Genomic DNA, 21,909 nt, shown 5'->3' with positions numbered 1-21,909 from the left:
TGGACATTTGAAAACTTTTATTGTATAGTGTATAAAAACCTTTATTGTATATTGAATTTAGGTAAAAAAAAAAAAAAAAAAAAAAAATTTGTTTCGGAAACAAAATCTGCTAAAAACGAAATGACAAAATGAAATGTAGTGCTTTACAAACATAGAATATGAACTTTAATTATAATACTGTAAATATGATACTTTAGATATTTCATATAGTTCCATATCCCGTGATTAAATCAAACACAAGACAAATTGTTTTGTTTTTTTTTGTTTGTTTTTTTAATAACTTTCATGAAAAAAGTGACTAAATAGATTTATCTCAATACATTATTACAAACAGTGAGCTTATAGAAATATAACAATAAGAATAAGAAAAAAATAATAATAAATCCTACATGGAGATCCCTATGCAGAGAGCTGCCTCATAGAGTCTACTTCACATTCCATAGCACCTTATCACTGTTTCTTTTCTATTTTTCTTTTTTTTTTGCATCACGGCTAAAATTCGCACGCGGGAATGTTCGCAGGTGGCGATAATGAATTCTTGCATCTCATCATTTTTACCACTAGTGATAATCCAATCCATGTTAGTTTTTCTTTTTAAATATATATATTGATATATATATATATATATATATATATATAACTACAACTACACATTCAGGCTAGCGGATGAGAGAGAACCTTCACAGACATTCATAGAATTCGACAAAGTTCCTGAAAAAAAAGTATGTGTATTTCAGTAACGTCTAGCTCTAGTTTAGCATAAAAGGTTTAGCATAAAAAGTTAGAAAATAATTTACTGGACACAAGTGTATCCCATAATTCCATCTATATATGAAAAGTGGAGGCTTGGAGAACCTCGTTTGTCAATCTGTGTATGAACAAATTAAATTCGTGAATCCATTTTATTTGTGAGAGAGAAATTTGTTCGTTCAGGGGAAAAAAAAGTTTGTATTCCTTGAGAAATCCTGAGTTTTACGTAATTTTATTTTATTTTTGTACATGGAAGCATTAATTTGAACTATGAAATTATTTCTTTTTTTAATTTGCACTGAGTTATTGTGAATTTTTATACGGATTACACAACAATGTTTAAATCGCTAACTAATTTCAGTGACACACAAGTTTTGAAAGAAAACGAGCAAATCCACAGGAATTGATTGGCTGCAGTGGCTGAGTCGCGTTATTGGATATGTTATTTTATTTATCTATTTTATCTATACAGGTTTTTATAAATTATAATTATTTTTTGTTAAGATTGATAAACGAGGCTCAGTGTAATCTGATAAAATGGACTCTACAATAAATAACAACTTTCGCTGAACATTTAAACGCAAAGCCAGATCAAGGGTCATGTTTTTATTTTTATTTTAGATTATTTCAGATTTAAAAAAATGTATTGGTGTGCATTTTCTATATTTCAAAATTTCTGCACATGGGAATGAAACATGAATTGATGAACTGAGTAATTCCTTCTGTGAGACTGTTGAAGTCTCTGGAAAGCAGGTGAATGAACAAAAATGAAGAGAAAAAAACATAAAACACCTCCTATACCTACATACCTACATTGTTTGAATTTATTTTTATTAAGTTAAAAGGAATTGCAAATCTAATTCCTACTTTTCTAATTTTATTGTGTGGAAAATGAGCAAAAAAAATTCAATAATAGAAATTATTTTTTTTGTTGTTAAATTTAAAACGATGTTCCACTAATCCTTTGTTTTTTTTTTTAGGAACAACAGCCTCTAAAAATGACTAATAAATTTAGTAAAGAGCTTTACGGATAGAACAGACACACTTTCTAAATTTTTTATGTTTTACAGTTCAGGAAAAAACATTTAGTCATTGCAAAAAAAAAAACAAAAAAGTCATGTACAGCAGTTGAAGTGCTTATTGTTTTGTCCTGATAAAAAACACATGTTTCATTCCCTTGGAAATCATATCCACATGTTATTATTATCCCGTTACGATTACACGGTTAATAAGCCGGGGGTTTGGGAGCAGCTTGTCATAGGCTAGCGAGCCTGTTACTATGGAAACGGAAACGTGTGATTAGATGTTTTTTTTTTCTTTTGTTCTCTCACGAGTCATATGATTTCATGTAGCTGAACTTCCTTCGTAGGTTCTCTCTTAGGAAAATCTGTATCTAAACTGAAATAACGTTTGTAAATAATCCAACGGCACTAAATATGTTCATAATTACGGAAACATCTCGACGTGACACCGAGCCAAACGTTACATCAACACCTGATTCTCCGACTATATACAGGTTGAGAATCTGATCTATGGTGGAACTAACGGTCCATAATTATGATGGATTTGTAATACAATACACAATCAAGTAAAAAAGCTGGATCAGTAAAAACAAACAAAAAAAAAAATCATTAAAATCTTGTCACTGTTTTGGTGGATTTTTTTTTTTTTGTGTGTGTGTGTGTGTGGTTTTAAAGCATTTTTATTTTATTTTTTTATTCAGATTGTTTTGGTGGATTTTATGTATTTAAAAATATTTTTTTTATACATTTCAGGTTTTGTGATTTTAAAACGTTTTTAAAAAGTTTCAAATGTTTTTTTTTTTGTGTGTGTGTGTTTTTAATACATTTATTCTTTTCTTTTTTTTAAATCATTGTTTTGGTGGATTTTTTGTGGGTTTTTTAAAATTATTTTTTTATTTCAGCCCTATTCCACTTTATACCAATTAAATCGATTTCAACAAAGTATTTCAATTCGTCTCCGTTTACTGAGCCAACCTTTTACGACAAAGCCTACATCATGATCAAGCGTGCAAACACAACAGAAGAAAACGGCTGGCTTTAAGGAGATAAGGAGATACGCTATATAATATTTCATAAGCACAGGTTTTAAAAGTAATAATAAGTATAAAACTAGCAGCTGCCAAGAGAGATTGCATTGATGTGAAAGTTGCATTATTGAAAACAAACAAAACAAAAAATTCCTGATAACTTGAAATCTTCTTTTAAGCAAACGAAACATTTCTAAAACGTTCTAGAAAGCCAGTTATGCCGTATGCATAGTGAGCATGTGTACGAGTCGGGAAACGCCTCTTTTAACGCGTTTTGCTGTGCAGACGACGTTTTTCTCACGTAATTTATCCGATTCTGGTTTATATTCATCTAAAATGTTGTCATTTCTGTAATAACAGCTTCCACTTGGCCTTGTATTTTGGAAATACCTCACGTTTTCTGTGAGGAAAAGCTGTTTATTGAACGTCTGATGGAAGCACTTTAAACGGGAAGTATTTTAGCGCTCACATGATTCTACCAAATCTGCAAATTCTACCAATTCATAAACGTAAATCCGGCCTCGTAGGAAGCGTTAGCAAAAAGTAAGCTAGCTATGCCAGTGCTCGGAAGATCATCCTGCGACTCTTAAAGAGGCAGCTTTGAGGGAAACCTTACAGAAGTCACTGAAAGTGTCATCGTGAACCTCATTTCCTCATGAATTGTGAACATTTGTTATTTCACTGTTTACACCTTTTGGGTTTTAGATCTTAGAGCTATGAGGGCAAGTGTAGCTAAGAAATAGCTGTCAGTGTAGCTGAACCACTGAATCACATAGCCCCGCCTTCAAACTGTAAGCCACGCCCCCTTCTGCACCTCATGGTGGTCTGGGTAATATTTTGTTTTTGTTCAAACTGGTCTCTCTCTTTCTCTCTCTCTCTCTCACCCTCGCTCTCTCTCTCTCACTTTCCTTCTTAATTCACCATGACACTTATCAGCAACTTCTTACTGAAAAAAATAAAATAAAAATAAAGGCACAAAGCATACAGAAAACACACACAAATATTTGTATCCACATTCAGCCACTCAGTTCAGTTCAGCATACAGACCTGCACAAGCCTGAAGTCTCACAATGGCAAAATGGTGCCCTGTGTGTGTGTGTGTGTGTGTGTGTGTGTGTGTGGTTGGCTTCTGGTGCAGGAATAAAGGCATTCGTAGGCGAAGTGCTGTTTGTGCAAGCAGTCCACACAGGGACAGATGGTGCGTGTGTGTGTGTGTGTGTGCGTGTGTGTGTGCGTGTGTGTGTGTGTGTGGTGCACATGTAATACAGAGGTCAGAGTCACACGTCGGCTCTCCTCACACCAGCACCGCCTTTAGTTTTCATTCTGTCTTGACTTCTTTATCCTGAAATTAAGAGAGAGAGAGAGAGAGAGAGAGAGAATTGAATAAAAGTCTTTATTACATTTAAAGTATTTAATGTAATATATTGTAAGTATAAATACATCACACACTCACGAACAAAAACTTACTAAGAGAGAGAGAGTGAGAGAGATGGAGAGAGAGAGAGAGAGAGAGAGAGAATGACTGAGAAAGAGAGAGAGATGGAGGGGGGAGAGAGGAGAGAAAGACTGAGAAAGCAAGACAGGGAGAGAAAGAGTTAGAGATCGAGAGAGAGAGAGAGAGAGAGAGAGTCTGAAGCAGAAGAGTGCATAAACTGAACTGATGCTTGCTGTATATGTGAGAAATAAAACATTTGAATTTGAGATATAATTTCACATAAATTCAATTTACTGATTTATTGAATTTACTGAAAAGAAACACACACACACACACATGCACACACACAAACACACATACTAATCAATCTAGCTCTTCCTCAAAGTGACATTACTGTGTGTGTGAGAAAACTAACATTGTCTAAATATTTTTATTTCAGTTTTACTACTCGACTTCACGCCTCGCTCCGGGGGTGTGGGGGGTGGGGGACCCATAACACCACACCGCTCGCTCATTACAGCAATTAACATAGCAGAAACGATTATATAGAGGGCAAGATGTCGGCGTTTTACGCCTTTAAACCAGTTTACCAACCAGGTGTTGGTGTGGATAATGAATAACGAGGCTTGAGGCGAAATCTACTTAAAAATGTGACGTTATCAGATGCCAGCGCTAACTGGATGCTGCTTTGTCTAAATCGTGCATGAAAAGTGCAAACCACAGTCAGAATTTTAAAAGTAAATTAAAAAAAGAAATTCCCAATTTATCCATCAGTGGTGACGCAATTTCATTTAAAATTTCATTTCTTGAAATACAGAAGTCCACTGTTTCAGCCAGTGATGTATGGTTTTTAAATTTTTTATTTACTTTTTTTTTTTTTTTTTAATTCTAATTCTTAAACTTTGTGCGGAATTTCAAGTCCCAGAATAAAATTTTTCAATCTGACTTCAATTTTTTTTTTTAATTTTTTAAACTTTTTATTTTATTTTATTTTTTTTTTAGTTTTTTGGAATTCAGATCATGGTGACGAATTAAATCGTAATCAAATTGCTTGAAAAATTTTACTTTCTAAGAAACGTCTTCAGAGTTCATTCAATTAAACTCTGTTTTTTTTTTTCTTTTCTGTCAAAAATTTACAACCTCCATACATTCAAATTACAAAGTGGATCAAATATTTTTTTTAATAAACAAACAAAAAAAAAAGGACAGATACTTCACTTTCAATGGTGTGAGCAGCCATGTGTTTTTATTTATTTATTTTATTTATTTATTTATTTTTAAATGCCACGGGCAGGGGTGGGGTGGAGGAGAGCGTCACATGTTAAAAAAAAAAAAAAAAGAAGTTTTTCTCAAACACAGTGTTGAACTCTGGATGGAGGAGGGGCCTGATGTTTGAAGGTGGAGTTTTGGTGATAATATAGATCCAAATTAAGTTTCTCATCATTTTCTACCAATGCTATTAAACTGTGCACGCATAAATGGCATCACTGAGGCAGTGATTGGTTGTGATTTAATCACTTTGTTTTAAATAAAGCAGGCTCCTGGTTGTTGAACCTATAGATGGTGTACACACTGATAAACTCTAACCTCCACTGAATGCCCACAATGCCCTGCGCTTCTGTTCCCTGTAACCGTGTCCTTGTCTATAGTGCTTAGTGATTTGGAACACCTCGATTCATTGGCCTTTGTGTCTGGAGGCTCTTACTTACTTGCTAATGGCGTTCTTCAGATACTGCTGCAGCCATTTGGTCTTGGGGTTGATGCAGACCTCCCTATTGTTCTTCAGCTTGGCTCTGGAAAGGGGAGAAAGGTCGGAGTGAGCGCAGCAGAGTGATAACGAGGGCAAAAGAGGAGAAAGGGAGGAAGGGAGTCATTTCAGCTCTTCAGTGTGGATTTGGCTGAGAAAGGAGAGAGAGAGAGAGAGAGTGAGAGAGAGAGCGACTGAGGAGTGAGAGTCAGAGAGAGAGACAGGGAGGGATTAAGGGGGAGAGATTTAGTTGTAGAGCTCTTCTCTTCTCCTCTCCCCAGTAGATAAAGCGAGAAAGGAGGAGAAAAAAAAGAGACGCTGAGAGAGTATAGGGTATGTAATTGATGCTGTTGGTTTTTGGCTTTGCGCTGGTAATGAGATCAGGTAAGTCACTTTAAAGCGAGGGATTCGGTTTTAGACGAAAGAATGAGACTGAAAGAGTGTGTGTTTCTCCCTCTGAGGCCCTGAACTCTGTGTTATCAGATCGGTGCTGCTGCTCCATTAAACCCTCACACTGGTGTAGGAGACGCTTCAGTCCATTACAGAGTGCATGCAGGGTAACACACACACACACACACACAGGGCCATGGCTACACAAGCAGTTATCTAGAACCCAGCATTGATAGGAAGCAGTTGATAGATTGATGGATGCAGTATGTGTAGCCAATCAGAAACTATCAGTGCTACAAGCCCCACCCCTCTAGTACCACTAAAACACCTTTCCACCATCCAGCAGTGTGGATCATCTGAGCTCAGAATGACTTCCAGATTTCCAGATTTACTGGAAGTGAAAAAAATCTAAACAAAAAGGATTTTAAATATGCATTTAAAAAAAAATACTCTACGGGGGGAAAAAAAGCTTCAAAAGAAAAATAAATAAATAAACACACAAGCTTCTCAATAAATAGTTTTAGAACAAGTATTAAACTGTCCAGAAAATTAGGAGTTACCAGGGGATAAAACAACATTTAAGAAAATTTTATAAAATCAACTTTTAATTAAAAAAAAACAAAAAAAAAAAACACAAAACTTTGGGTGGGTTTGACCAATCAGTGACCTTTAGCTCCGCCCACATTGTCTTACACGGTACCTGGTTAAGAAATGGAACAGAAGTAGATATACAGAAATAGTGACACACCTGGTGCATTGTGGGTAATCCGTTACATTTCAGTTCTGGTTCATTTATTAGAAACTACGTAGCACTAGTTATTCGTATGAGCGGCAAACTCAGAGGCTAAATGAAGCTTTCAGAAGAAACGGATTTTGTTTCCAAAATTATGCAAAATGACGTTAGTTTAACATTCTGTCAGAGTTTCTTCCACCCCAATAAACACACACACACATACACTCATGCTACAACTGCAACACATGCTTGTTCTCCCTCTCTGCCTCCCTGTGTGTCCGTCTCACTCACACGCGCACACGCGCACACACACACACACACACACACACACACACACACACATGCATATCACACCTCTGCGCCAAAAGGTCATGTTTGAGAATTAACAGCTCAGAGGGGCCACGACTCACACCGCTTTGCAAATTAACCACATCCACACTGAGCTCAACCCACACACAAGCATAAACACACACACACACACACACACACACACACTCCTGTGGTCTGGGACCAAATGGTCCTCTTCAGCAGACAACCCGAATCCCCACTTAACACTAGCGAACTTCCAGTGTAAGTGGATCTGTGGGTTTGTTAGTTTAATTTGTTTTGGTGTTTGTTTGGTTTTTGTTTGTGTTCGAGGCTCGATGCATGTTTTCCAGGCTTTAATTCAGCAGCCGGCAGCATGTCTGCACAGGGAGACAGAAACAGCAGGTAGTAAGTGCCTCACAGCCGGCTAATACCAACAGCAAACATGACTTCTAGTGAGTGAGTGTGTGTGTGTGTGTGTGTGTGTGGGTTTGGACAGGGTTTGTGTTTCAGCTGTCTGTCTTTCATCTGTCTTTAAAACTCCAGATCCTTGAGATTCGAGGCTAAATTCCTAAATAAACACTATTTGGCTTGTGTGTGTGTGTGTGTGTGTGTGTGTGAGTGAGAGAGAAAACCCCCCTCAGGCTAAAATTCTGTCCCGATCCGACCTTCCGCCTCGCCATGACCCCTGTGGCCCCTTTTATCGAACCAGTCACCGTTTTGCTTTTACATTAATATGTTCCAGGTTAGCAAAATGATACCAAATGTTAGCGGCTAAAGAGATTAGCGCTGGGAAGAAAAAAGAAAAAGATATCTAAGAAGGTCAGGAGAAATCTAATCATAATCACTTTGACCCTTGATGAAGATTTCCTCCAGAAGGAGAAGTAGAAACACACACACACACCGTGTCTCTCACACTTCCTTTTATCTCAAGCTCTTGATAAGGATCTTATACACACACACACACACACACACACACACACACACACACACACAGCCCTGACTCCTCAGAGCTTCCTGCAGTGTAGATGGTGGTGTTATGAAAACGCTGGTACTCTGAATGCAGCAGTGTGATTTGTGAGGTGTTTCCTGGTGTTAGTGACCTACATGACTTGGAAAGGGCAGTGTGGCGTGTGGAGGAACTTGATCTCACGGATGCTCCTCTGCGGCACGGTGTTGAGCGTCGAGCGGCACCAGCACCTCTCCAACAGGCTGATGGGCTTCGCTGTAAAACAGAGAGTTCGAGTATTTTAAGATACGTTCCGACCAGAAAACCGTGGGTTTGCGTGGCTGTGATGCCAAAATGTGGTTTAACAATCTGGTCAATGAATAAACGACAATTGTGATGTCATAATACGATGCTCATAAGAGTTGATGTCATAATACGGTGGCTGTACAGATCTAATGCAGCCATGCTTGTTTTGTTCCAACAATCGTGATGATGCTCTGCTGTAATACAGTGTGATGTCATAACGAAACGATTGTCATGTCATAACATGACGATCCTAATCATAGGCTATAATACGTACATAATGCACTCTAATAGGATTGTAATATTAGAACATTCTGATCCTATTGTAGCATATTATTTATGCATTATAGAGTGTTAGAGTACAATGATCATCAGGTTATAATACTCTATAATAACAACAACTGATCGTAATGTTATAACATATATATGAGGTGCTCTAGAGCTCTAGTGTATTGGGATCAGAATGGTATAATACATTATAATACATTTATAACAGGCCATAACAACATCATAATATGATATGCTGATCGTAATGGAACACTGTGACTAATTATAATAATGCTAGAATGTGATGATCATAATGGTATAATACGTATATAATAATATGTATATAATGCGCTATAATACATATTTAGCACTCTCTGGCATCGTAATGTTATAATACATATATAATGCTCTACAATCCATGTAATAAGACGATAATATTATAATGCACTATAAAATGTATAGTACTCTATAGCATCATAATGTTATAATACCCTATAATATGTATATGATGCGTTATAATATGTATCTAGTACTCTATAGCTCCCTAATGCTCTAATATGCTATAATAAGTATGTAATGCACTATGAGAGGATCATAATGTTATACTACTCTATAATACATCTATAATGTGTATATAATACACTAAGATAGGATCATAACTCTAGAGTACAATGATTGCAATGTTATACTGCTCTATAACACGTGCATAAGATTATAAAATGTTTAGGATACGCAATTCTAAGATCTTAATGTTCTAAAGGTCTATAATACTCTATAATATACTCAGGCTACACTGAAACAGGCTACAGTGGGATGGTAGTGTAATCATACGCTGATCGTAATGCTACACCGTGACAGGTGACCGTGACGATCGTAACGCTATGATCCATCAGTCATATCGGTGAAACTTTTTTCCTCTTTACATTTCCAATTTCGTGATTTTTTCACACACACACACACACACACACACAAAGTAGTGGTGAGAGATTTTACAACTCCGAATCAATCTGTCCTTACGCTCGTAAAAGAAATCAGCAGCTAAAAGCAGACGTCTCCCATCACCACATTCCACCTGCGAGCACGGATCATTAAAAACAGATTAAGCCGTCGCTCTTGGTCCCATGTTCCCACACGAGGGAAGTGGATTTCTCGCTCACTACCGTCGTCAAGAGCCCTTAAAAGTTACTCAGGCTGCTTTAAGGAGCCTCACACTGCACTACACCAGCCTCCAGGTTCTGATTGATTGGTCTGAAGAGTGCTCCCTGCTCTTCCTCAGCAAGTCCCTGGCCTCGTCTTCGGATCTGTGTGTGTGTGTGTGTGTTTGATTAACAATCTCAAGTGCATTCTTAGTGTCGTCCTGGTCTTCATCTGCGAACCCTGACTAGCGGACTATGTAGCGCTGTTATGATTTATTCGATAAATGAAGATTTCAACAGAGAAACTTCTTCCTTTTTGTCAACATTTTAGCCATTTCTAATCCTCTACATAAGTCCATAAACGTTAACATTCCTGACATAACATGCCTTAAAACACACATCGGGATAACCGTTTCTCAAACACGTTACGCTAATTACACAGTATTATCATTTACCATGCGTTATAAGCCTGATTTCCACCACCACCACAAGTGCATTAGGAATAAAATGTATGTAGATACAGATGCACTTTTTTTGGTTCAAAATGTTCACCAAATAGGGCTCATAAGGTGTTATGACAAGGTTATAACGATCACAATCCATGCATGAATTACATACATACACAACTTTTTATTTAAAATGTGTAAAATCAGGGCTGTAGAATTTTTCAACTGAATGTATTTGTTATATGTGTACAAACACTACATATTCCATTCATAACGCATTATAACGCTTACTATTATAAAAAATGATATAAATAAAAATAAATGATGAATTTCTACATTATTCAATGTTTAGGTTAAGCTATTTTTTTTCAATTTATTTTTGAAAGAAAGGTTTTTTATTTGTTTTAACATAATATTTTGTTATTTTGATGTAAAAGCTCGAAATTCTGGAGTAAGTTTCTCTCAACTGTTATCGAGATGCTGTATAGAAAACTAAACGTGTCGAAAGATTTCCACTAAAGCAACATGTGAGGGACAGAAGACGGAGTAAAAATGGCGAGAATGAAGCCCGAAGGCCTTTTTATTATTATTTGGCGCGGTGTATTAAATGTTAAATCGAAAAATGTTATGATATTTTGAGTCATTATGTCGAAATGTATGAAGATATCAAGTGAATCTCGTGCTGAAATAACCAGATATGTATTTATATAACGAGTTGATAACAAAAATAGTGATATATGAAGTGAAAATATTACAATTTTTAAAAAAGATTTTTTAACAGGAAATGGGTTGTCAAGTTTGATGTTTACTGTAGAAAAAAAAGACGTGTGTGTAAATGAACAGATTTTTTTTATGCAGCCAGTGTGAGAGAGGGAGAGAGAGAGAGTGAGAGAGAGAGAGAGAGAGAGAGAGAGAGAGAAAATGATAGAGAGATTCCCGGGCCTCGTCCTCAATTGAACGCTCCTCTACCTTCACCCCTTCAGCGCCTGTATGCACAGGACGGAACCAGACTCGGGTTCTAAACCCCAAACAGATCCCTCGTGCAAATTTAGCCTTTTTCACGAATCGGTCGCTTTGATGAACAGTCGGCGTTTCATTTCAGAATTCTCAGAGGAAAAGAAATAACTGCTAGATTTTTCCAAAATGCACACTGGCATGAAATATATACACACACACCACACACACACACACACACACACACAATAAATAAATAAAGCACAGCTAATCATCTCGCTTCAGGCTCTAAGAGATGCTTTAAAATAGAACAGATATTTACACAGAAGATATTTATATTTGTATATTTATATTCAGATATTTATTTTTTGTCTTCTTAACAAGAGGTTCAAATCATTATAGAAAAATTTCTTTTTTTAATTAAAATAAATGAATAATAAATGATTTATTTTATTATAAACTTATATATTTAAATAGATAGCTATGAGCCCAGAACAGTTTTTTTTTTTAACACAATTTGATGCTTTTAGACCCAGATTCTGTTCATCACACACCAGCTCCATCACTCTAACACATAATTATTAAACGTTCAAAAATAAAAATAAAATAATTCAACATCCTCAGGATGAAATGAGAAACAGCAGCTGTCTTACCTTCAGTCTCCAAATCCGACACAGTCACCATGAGGAAAAACATCAGTGCCAAAACTTTGACATCCATATTGTGTGTGTGTGTAAGCGCAAGCGAGTGAGAGTGTGTGTGTGTGTTTATCGAGAGTCTTTGTGTTAGTCACAAGCAGCTTCCAGGACACAGTGTGGTGCCTCAGTGCTGAGCCGGGTGTTAAAACACTGCGGAGGGGCAGGAGAGCACTCCCACTTAGGAGGAGGAGGAGAGAGAGAGAGAGAGAGAGAGAGAGAGAGAGAGAGTTGGGGAAAGTGAATGGGGTGTTTTCTGGACCCTGCTGTCTTTATACAGCTTCTTTGGTCAGACAAACATCAACAATTAAAATGTTTTGGTGGAGACTGGAGAAACAGTTTACATCTCTCTCTCTCTCTCCCTCTCTTGCTTTCTGTCTTCAAGTCTTTCTCCCACAGTCTCTCTTTCTAATGTTTTCTTCCCTGCTGTTTGTCTGTCCATCTGCCTTTCTCTCTCTCTCTTGCTGTCTGTCTGTATGTCTTTTCCTCACACTCTCTCTCTCACTCTGTCTGTCTTTATTTTTCTTGCTCTCTCCCTCTCACTTACTGTCTATCTGTATTCATCTTTCCTACAGCCTCTCTGTCTTTCTTTAACTTTTTCTTCCTTTCTGTCTCTCTCTTTTGTCTCTCCCTTTCTCATTCCATCTCACTTGCTGTCTGTCTATATGTCTTCCTCTCAGTCTTTTGCCTTTTGCCTTTTCACACTCTTACCACATGTAGCAGGTTTCCTCAGGGGGGTTGGGAGGGTCCACAGTTCTAGCTTTCAAAACTTTAAATCCTTTCATGGAAATGAAACCCTCTGAGTATGCAGTATGTATGTTTCTTTACATGGCTGAGACTTCTTAGACCACTAACAAAAGGTTGAACTGCTTACGTGTGTGTGTGTGTGTGTGTGTGGTGCCCTGTTGTGTTCCTGGTCCAGACTCAAGCTCCACCACAGCTTGGAGCAGATCAAGTTTTATTATAAAAGGGTAAAGGCAATTACTGTAATATTGGTTGGAACGTTACAGGAAGTAGGAATTGGAGAACTATTTGTTATTCTGTGCCCTAGCATGTTGTGTTTTGTTTTATTTTTGTTGTTCTTGTATAACATGACGGAAAATCCAGACGATAAACCGGATTCAGGGATCTGCTGCGTGTGACAGCAAATAAATTTTCCTCCTCTCGGCCTCTCACTGGCCGTTTCTCATCCCTGTTCTTGCTACTAACCCCAGAGGAGTTCACACTAATCACTGCTTTAAAAAAGTCTAACACACTTTAAACTACTGGAACCTCATCTGAGAAAATCACATGGCTGATCCCGTCACATCTACAACTGTGATTGGCCGATTTAAAAAGATTCTGATGGACTGAAGCCGCCTAATCACGCGGAGGTAAGGTGTGGAAGGTGTCGTAAAGCAACAGAATGCTCAGGGGTTGAAAATGTCCGAAATGCTGGAGAAGACATCTCACGGACCTCTTAATGGACGTGGTTTTATTTTGAAAGACACGCTCCAGCTTCTGATTAGTTCAGGGCAAAGTTGACTGAAAATGATCCCGCCCACTTCGTCAAAAGGGCATGTAGACTTTGGAAAGTCACCAACTGCTCGTTCTTTGCGACCACCATCAACCTCGTTAGATAGCAATCACAAGCCCTGTGGCTTTAAAGCTGCAGCATGGAATCTGTGGAATCAGCTGGCATGCTGGCGCAGTCTTTCAAAATGTTTAAACAACCACCAAAATATACAGTATGATCCTTTAACAAGGCCCGTGTAAATAAACACGGAGCTAATCGTGGCGGTCTTTCAGCGACTTCTTGTCGGGCTCTTCGAGGGTTGTGTGAACACAAATTGTTATGTCACGGAGGGGTGAAATCAAAGAGACACTTCATTTTTTTGTAGATATATATATAAATTACGTCAGAATGTAATCTAATAAAGGACATAATAAGAAATGACTTGAGGGGTTGAGTCTCTGGTAAACGTGGCGCGTCAGCTGTGCAAGTCATAAATCAGCGACGTCGCACTTCAGCGAGCGACGGCGTCTTATCGGTACTTGTTTCCCGTCCTTGTGTCCTCAGGGGGAGGGAGCTAAGAAGCAACAAATATGAGAATGACCCCAGGATGCAGGTTTGACTTGTGTTTATTAGCATGAACTGTCAAGCAGAGGCGTAGTCGTGGTATAAAGTGCTCAAGGTACAGCCGCTAGGAGGTTTGGGGTCTGCAGGAAGCCAGAGTGGAGACTGCAGACATGTCAGCTGCAGGATTCTGGATCAGTTGCCAAGGTTTAATGGAGTGTTTAGGAAAAAGAGCGTCAAAGAATAATGATGGACCGAGCAAGCACCTAACCTTTAATTATGGTTGTATAATAAATAAGGAATAAATCATTTGTGGTGCAAAGGTTAGGGTTACAGATGTTTTGTGTGTGTGTGTGTGTGTCTTATTCACACCCCACAACTATTCCTCAGCCTCGCTTTTCTGAGATGTGCAAACCCCTCTCAGCCTAACACAGGTTAAAGGCCAGCGTTAAAGCGCTGTGTGTAAAGTTTCACACACTTTGTTCCCAACATCGGGTTCATCCAGAAACTGTGATTTGCCATGACAGGTTCGTTTCAAGTTTTACTCTGAGGGGTTTGATTCAATAACTCTATACTCGCTATAGACAATATATTCCTTATTGAATAATTTAATATTCGGGGGGAAAAATATTCAGAGGCCTGTGTTTTTCCCCTCTTTCATCTAGGGGTTTGCATTCTAGTTTTCTAGTGTGTTCTCTAAGCTTTTTCTACACTCTCATGCAGAAATATAACATAACTTGTTATGAAGTGAGTAACACCGCAAGCAAACACTGCTGTCTAGAGCAATATAGACTGTGAACATGCAGCGATTTTGATGTTGAAGATGTCAGAGGATAGCATGCTAATGCACGTTGCAGTCCTCTATTCTGAGTTCTGGAGTTTATTTTTGCCGATAAAGAAGACCATGCTTATGTATTGTTCTCCTGGTAACACAGCTGTTGATAAATATCAGTCTTATACCATTATTAGAAACATCTGTGCACTTGGGTTACATTCGTCCAATCAAGTGGTAGATGGATGATACACAAAGGGGTGGGGATGTTGTAGCTTAGTGGTTAAGGTTTTGGACTACTGTTCGGAAGGTTATGAGTTTGAATCCCAGGTCCATCAAGCTGCCACTGCTACGCCCCTGAGCAAGGTCCTTAGCTCTCAATTGCTTAGTTGTATAAAATGTAAGTTGCTAGATGGGCTGATTGTTAGCTGGCTATGGTAACCCAAAATCACTCTTTGCAAACGTGGCAAGCTGAAAAGCATCTCAAAATACATTCAACCCTGTGGATACAACAACAACAGAAGACATCGTGTTCCGTTCCTGTGAAAATAACCAATTAGGCTGTATGGACCACCACTTCTGGGGCCCTGAGCAAGGCCTTTAACCCTCAATTGCTTAGTCGTATAAATGACATAAATATAATTTGCTTTGGATAAGGGCATCTGCCACAAGCTGTAAATGTTTATGATTTTTTTTTATGAAACGGTCCATTACTTTGGAATTAGTCACTGAATTCATTTTCATTCCCCTTCTATGACAAACACAACTGCTTTCTTTCAGAGCCTGAAGTTGTAAAAGAGAGCCCCTGCCCTGTAATTTGCTTCTTTAACCCGTAACACGCAGTCAAATTAAATATGAAGCATTTTACTGTGACAGCCTTGTGTTATTAAATACTATTCACTCATCTGATTCGTCATTGTATGCGAGCTGCAGATGTCGAGACGCTATCGGGACCCCAGAGGACTATATGAAGGGCCCCCTATGGATTTTTTTAAACCCGTGTTGGACTCGTGAGAACTGGGCACCGAAAGGAAAAAAGACGTTTACTTTGCAGCATTGTGTGGCAGGTCCTGGCAAAATCCCAAAGAACACTCCAAGTGTTCAAAGCGCTGGAGATAAGTGCAATAACTGCGAGTCGGTCGCTTTCTTTCTCCCGTTCCCATTCTCTCAGCCACCACCACATTCGCCTTTATTTGTGAAGAGCATAGTTTGCTGATCTCCGTGGACCTTAAAGCAGACAATCTGAAGCTCCTGGTCTGCAGCACGGCTCCCGGAGATCCATCATCTTTACACAGTTTAGTTCCAGTGCTAATCCGACACACGTGGGGAAGCTAATCAAGACCTCCAGTGGTATCAGAAGATTAGAGCCAGGTGTGTTTTCCTGTAACGCATCGCACATGTGTTTTATTCCCTATTTCTTTTTAATTCAGGCTAGTGTTAGCTAACATTAATATCAGTGTTATGACTCTTTCATACAGCATTTAGCATTAAATAAGCTGTAGAAAATTAAAGTTCCTTCAAAGCTCTTTGGGTGGTTAATAGTCCAAAATTTCCAAAATGCGTGTTTTGGAAGGTTTTCTGAAAGGGAAGCCCTGTGATGCACGGTAAAACTTTTTCCCAGTGCAGATAGAAGGAGCAATGAGTCACAACTGGATAAATCATGCAGTTTCTTATTTCTGGCCTAATTGCTGGAACTCTTCAAGGTATTTACAGATGATTTGCGGCTTTTGGATATCAGAATTTACGGCGTGATGTCGGAAACGGAATTTTCTCATGGCCACTGTGTCTTATAGCAAAGGATATATTTGATCCTTGGTGTATTACACTGCCTCAATAATAATAATAACATTGAACATGGTTAATGTAGTAGAGTCCCTTGGCTTGAATAAATTGTTGCATTGTGGGTAATCAGGAAAGAGAGAAAGCATAGAGCGGCGCTGATTTCAGGGTCGCGACCCATGCAGAGGAAACTGTCCGAGTCGTTTGAATCAAACCCACACAGGTTTGTCTCCCTTGATTAGACAAAGAGTCCTGAAGTGGTTTCAGGTGAGTCAAAGGACAACTTTTTTTTTTGTACTTCTTCATAGAAACATACCACAAAATTTCGGGAGACGATTTGATGTTTCGCATGAAGCCCTGGCCCTGCATGTCGCACTGGTTCGGTTTAATGTTTATTGGACTGGACGTTGGATTCCTTCCATTCATGAGCGAGTGGGAGCTTACACTAAGACCCATTAAAAGCTCATTGTGATATGAGGAGAGCTGGGGAGAGTTCGGCCAAGAAAGAGGAATTAGAAGCAGACGTTGTTCATTAATCACTGTCTGTATTTACATTTCTCTCTCTCTCTCTCTCTCTCACTTTCTCTCTTGAATAACCACTGATCCATATTGGAAACATGACTCCACTTTTTGCACACCTGCATGCTCAGAATAAATCCTGAGAGTTATCTGCTGCAAGAAAGCAACACAACTCTTGGAGCGAACTTTCTCTACGTCCCAGGTCAGTCAGACGGATAGACAGAATGAAAACAACGGCCTTGCTTAGCACCTACTAAATACGAGCCAGTTAAACACTTAAACACTCAATTATAGTTACGAGCGCCTGAGATTTGGATGTTAATTAGAGCTGACACGTCTTGCTTTAAAGGTCTCCGTGCTAAAGGCGTCCGTTTCAGGGCATTATGGGTGGTTATGGTGTGAAGAAATGTGATGGAGGAAAATATGTTTTCAGCAGTCTGGAGGGAAATCAGGAATTCGGTTAGCAGAAAAAAAGTCTTTTTTGATTAAACGTTTAGCATGGAAAGCTTCTCAATGACCATTTGAAGGATTTACTGTATAACCAATCCACAGTTTGCTCCATTAAGAAAAACTAACTTAACATCTAGCATGGGAAGGTTTCCAGTCAAGGGCTTGTGTTAAAAATATAAGGATTATATAATGAATAAAACAGTTCAAGAGGAAGAAAAATCGAGGTGCTGGTGAAGGAACATCCATTTCCTCCTCCTATAACAGGCACTACGTTATATTATAGACGTTACCCAACAATAAATGGAACCAGAAAATGGATAAAAAAAAATATGACGTGTCATTCTTTGAGAAATAAAAAATCATTTGTGTTGACAATAGAACGCCATAAAAATGATTAGAAAGCGCTGACACTGGAGAGTTCTTCCAAACATGACATCATGAACATGAAAAGGACATCATGCCAAGAATTACAAGGCTTTATGTTTGTGTAGAATGTCTGCAGAACAAGTCCAAGAACCAGTGCCTTTATTATAACCCTATAATAAAAACCAGAAAATTAATCAACACTTTCTAACCAGTCAGAATTGCACAGTGTTATCAATCACCAGTGTTAACTTACTGCAGAATGGTAATGGTCTAACATGGTCACTGTTTTGGTCTGTTCCAGTGTTTAAGAAAGGAAAATATAGTGCTGGGTGCTGGGGTTTGTTACTTTAACAAAACAAAGGTTCTCCATCCAGAGTTTAATCAATGTTCAGGACATATGGTGTCTTTCGGTGTCAAACTGATTGGGAAATAACAGTTCGTCAAAACACGATCAGAAGATCTTTCTGAAACCTATTCATACAAATGTTCCAAATCTAAGGTCTTAATCTCCAGGACATTTGTTGAACTAATTGAACAAAAGGATAAAGGAACAGATTACAGGATGTATTTTCTCAACAATCTCGAAAGGGAATCTTGATTTGTGAAGATTTCTTTAGCGATACATTGAAATTTGCTTACTTAACAAGTCAAGTATTCAGAACCTAAAATGAAACCATTGGAAACATTTTCATTGTTTTTTTCCCCTTTTAACACAGGGATCAAGTATTCATTATGATAGCCACCCGTGTCTGAAAGCTAGCTGAGGTTCGCCTGGCTCGCTCTCAAACCTCTGTTGGCCATTAGATTGTGGCACATGTTCTCCTACTCATAATCCCAAGCAGATTTCTGCTCAGATAACAGGCTTTGTCTGACTGATGGACAGCTAAAGCAGACAGACACTTTCATTCTGTCCGAACTGTTTTGGAGATCGATCCCAGATGCGACTCGAATGTAAATCTCATACCGCTCTGGGACGGGACCTGATCAGATTCATCAAATCTCGGGCTAACAATAAGGAGCGACGTTAAATCACTCACTTGCTCTCCGATTCCTGCTTTTTTCATGCTGCAGCCAGGCACCCTCGGCCTCACAGGAAGTGAAATTTAAGTAATAACGTTCATATTGCACACAGATGTTCAGTAATGGAAGGGGGAATGATGACTAGGTGTGGTGGCTGCTTGGCCTTGAACCACTTCTAATTATTAAAGCAAAGATTCTGGTCTAGTACCGAGAAATGTTTTTGTCTTTCATCAGTTAAGAAACACAAATGTGGTTCTGTCAAAGTATATTCCTCACACAATGATTACAACATCCTTACAGTATAAATCCCCAAAACATTTGTTCTAATTGACCGAGAGCAGTAGTACAGTATACATAGCCAAAAGAAAGTTTACCATTAGTCTTAAATATATATGGGGTTATATCGAGTCACTTCACGAGGAATGTCTGTACACCTGCTTGTTCATGCAATTATTCTGTCAGCCAATCACGTGGCAACTCAATGCATCAAATCATGAAGAAGCCTCAGGGGAGGGAAGAAACTTGATCCCAGTGACGTTGACTGTGGCACGGATTTTGGCGCCAGTTTTGACTCTGATCTCCTGGGATCTTCATCCGCAGCAAAAAAAAAAAATCTATTGAATGCCAGTTCTGCTAATGAGAATGGTCAAAGCTGACAGAAAATCAAGTGAGATTTAAATAACCACTTGAGCAGAAAAGCATCGAATCAAATCTTGAAGTGGATGGACTACACGGGCAAAACCTTTAACGTCTACAAAAGTGATGAAAGAAAATCAAAGATTCCCCAGTGCTACTCTTATTTTGGTCACTTGTGCATGTGCAAAATCACAAGCATATGGACTTCTAACATGATTAACGTTTGGGTCGTGACACATTCCACGCTCGATCGCTGCTTGTGTTAACTGATTGGATTCTTGTGCAAAACAAATAGCCTTGGTAGATCAGGTACTTCGAGTAAAAGACCTCCTCTCTCTTTTTAAGTATTATGTGCAGACGTTCCTTGAGCCTTCCTGTCCTTCAAAGAGAATCTTCCTTGAATGTCTTTGCCAAAGAGAGGATGAATCGACAGGTTTCAGGGATGACCACAAAGACACCCCATCCTTTATCTTGGAGAGACATGGGTCAGCTTGGTCATGTTAAGGCTTTTTTTTTTTTGATGTGAGAATGGGATGGGTGGCTGTGCCATTGTCCGGTGACATCCAAGGTGACCCCGCGGGGTCAGGACTTAGGGTTATGGATGCATTGAATGCAGAACCAGATGCTTAAGTGGCCGCTTCAGTGGAAAGCAACAAAGCAAAACCAACAAGAAGGAGGAGAACGGCTGAGGAGAGTTCCTGTCTGGGCACGGTAAACAAGTGGAAAGGAATCTGTCGTTCTGATTGAGCTTGTTGAGCTAGTTTCAGTATTTCTAGGCATGCTTGTATACGTAGCTCTCCTTTAGATTTCAAGACAAAAAACATGCCTTCCCCTGGGAAGGTGGGAACATTTCCAGCAGGAATCCATCTTGTTCAGTTAATTTCTCCATTAATGCACAAAGGAGAGTTAATCACCATGGTCTGTTAGCAAGAAATATTTCCTTTTAATTTTGTTTTGAAAAAATGATCTGGCGAACAGACTCTGAGCTTTGGATATTTGACCCCCTGAGATATGCCCTATTTCTACAGCTTCTATTAAATTGGAAAGACTTGCTTGGGAATAATGGATAACATTGATGTCTCATCCCCTAAATTCCTTCCATCACCTTTATCTCTCTAGTGTTTACTAATTTTCCTATAAACAACCCATAAATAGTGATCACTAGTGCATCCATGCAAATCAGGCCAAATTATTCCCGATCAATCCCCAGTGTGCAGAGCTTGTTTCTAGATATTGCCTTAAATGGCTAACCTTTGCCCATGCCCATTGGTGCAATGTTTCCATGACAAGGCTTCTGGAGGTAGCGCTCTGGTCACATGAGAGAAGGCCATGGGTTCATCATAACGAGCACATCCTGTTTACTATGCTGGGGGGTTATCTCCTCAGGACAACTGATCCTGGACCAGTTAGAGCAAAGCTTACTCGTATCCCCCTTCTCTGGCAAGTGACAAAAAATGAATAGATCCTACTTGAATCTGTATTTGTATTCATTAAGAACGAATGAATGGTCTACGTCGTATTTATTCTAATTAAATGAATGGGTGCAGAATCATTAAGGTGAAAAGTCAGCTTTAGGGTATCTGGTGGTATCTATATAGAGTATAATGGCTACTTGTGCATGGAGAGATAAACGGAGCTAAGCTTGAACTCAGTCTACTGTTTGTTTTGCGTCTTCGCCTGAGTCAACACTACGCGGGTGGGTTTCGCCATCTGCTGACAGATAGAGTCATCTATGTGGAGAAGGTAGGGGGGTTACAGAGGGCAGGGGGCAAGGGCAAAATGACCACCATCCCAACCCCCTCAATCCCCAAAATCCCTTTTATCACCACTCAATTTCCCCCCTGCCTCACACCCTCCCAGCAAGGGTTATTAAACCTGTAGGAACGGTCCTGCTGAGAGATGACAGGAGGGAGGGGAGCTGTAAAGGTGGGGGTTCGAAAAGAAGAATGGAACCTGTGGTGTAAACCAGAGCAGATGGAGTACTTTCTATACCAATACCCAAATCACTGACTGACTGACTTACTGACTGACTTACTCACTCAATTTGAATCTATGACCTGCCCAAGACTTGGGACAGATGATTCAGCAATGCATTCCATGTAGCTAACTTCCTTAGATACTGGTGAACAATGTTTCATAAACATGGCTGT

General features: G+C 38.9%; 1 protein-coding gene across 1 annotated transcript; it reads right to left on the bottom strand.

Annotated features, from left to right (window-relative positions):
- Window positions 1-1,669: 1,669 nt before the first annotated feature.
- cxcl12b (chemokine (C-X-C motif) ligand 12b (stromal cell-derived factor 1)) lies at window positions 1,670-12,300 on the bottom strand. The gene is made up of 4 exons (XM_058382197.1): window positions 12,120-12,300; window positions 8,519-8,636; window positions 5,945-6,028; window positions 1,670-4,142 (listed from the first exon to the last, which is right to left on the bottom strand). The coding sequence occupies exons 1-4, from the start codon at window positions 12,184-12,186 to the stop codon at window positions 4,112-4,114; spliced, it is 300 nt and encodes a 99-aa protein (XP_058238180.1). The 5' UTR covers window positions 12,187-12,300; the 3' UTR covers window positions 1,670-4,111.
- Between the last annotated feature and the right edge of the window lie 9,609 nt (window positions 12,301-21,909).

This window comes from Hemibagrus wyckioides, linkage group LG27 (assembly GCF_019097595.1).
Source record: "Hemibagrus wyckioides isolate EC202008001 linkage group LG27, SWU_Hwy_1.0, whole genome shotgun sequence".
NCBI classification, from domain to species: Eukaryota; Metazoa; Chordata; class Actinopteri; order Siluriformes; family Bagridae; genus Hemibagrus; species Hemibagrus wyckioides.
This window is presented reverse-complemented; position numbering and strand designations above follow the sequence as displayed.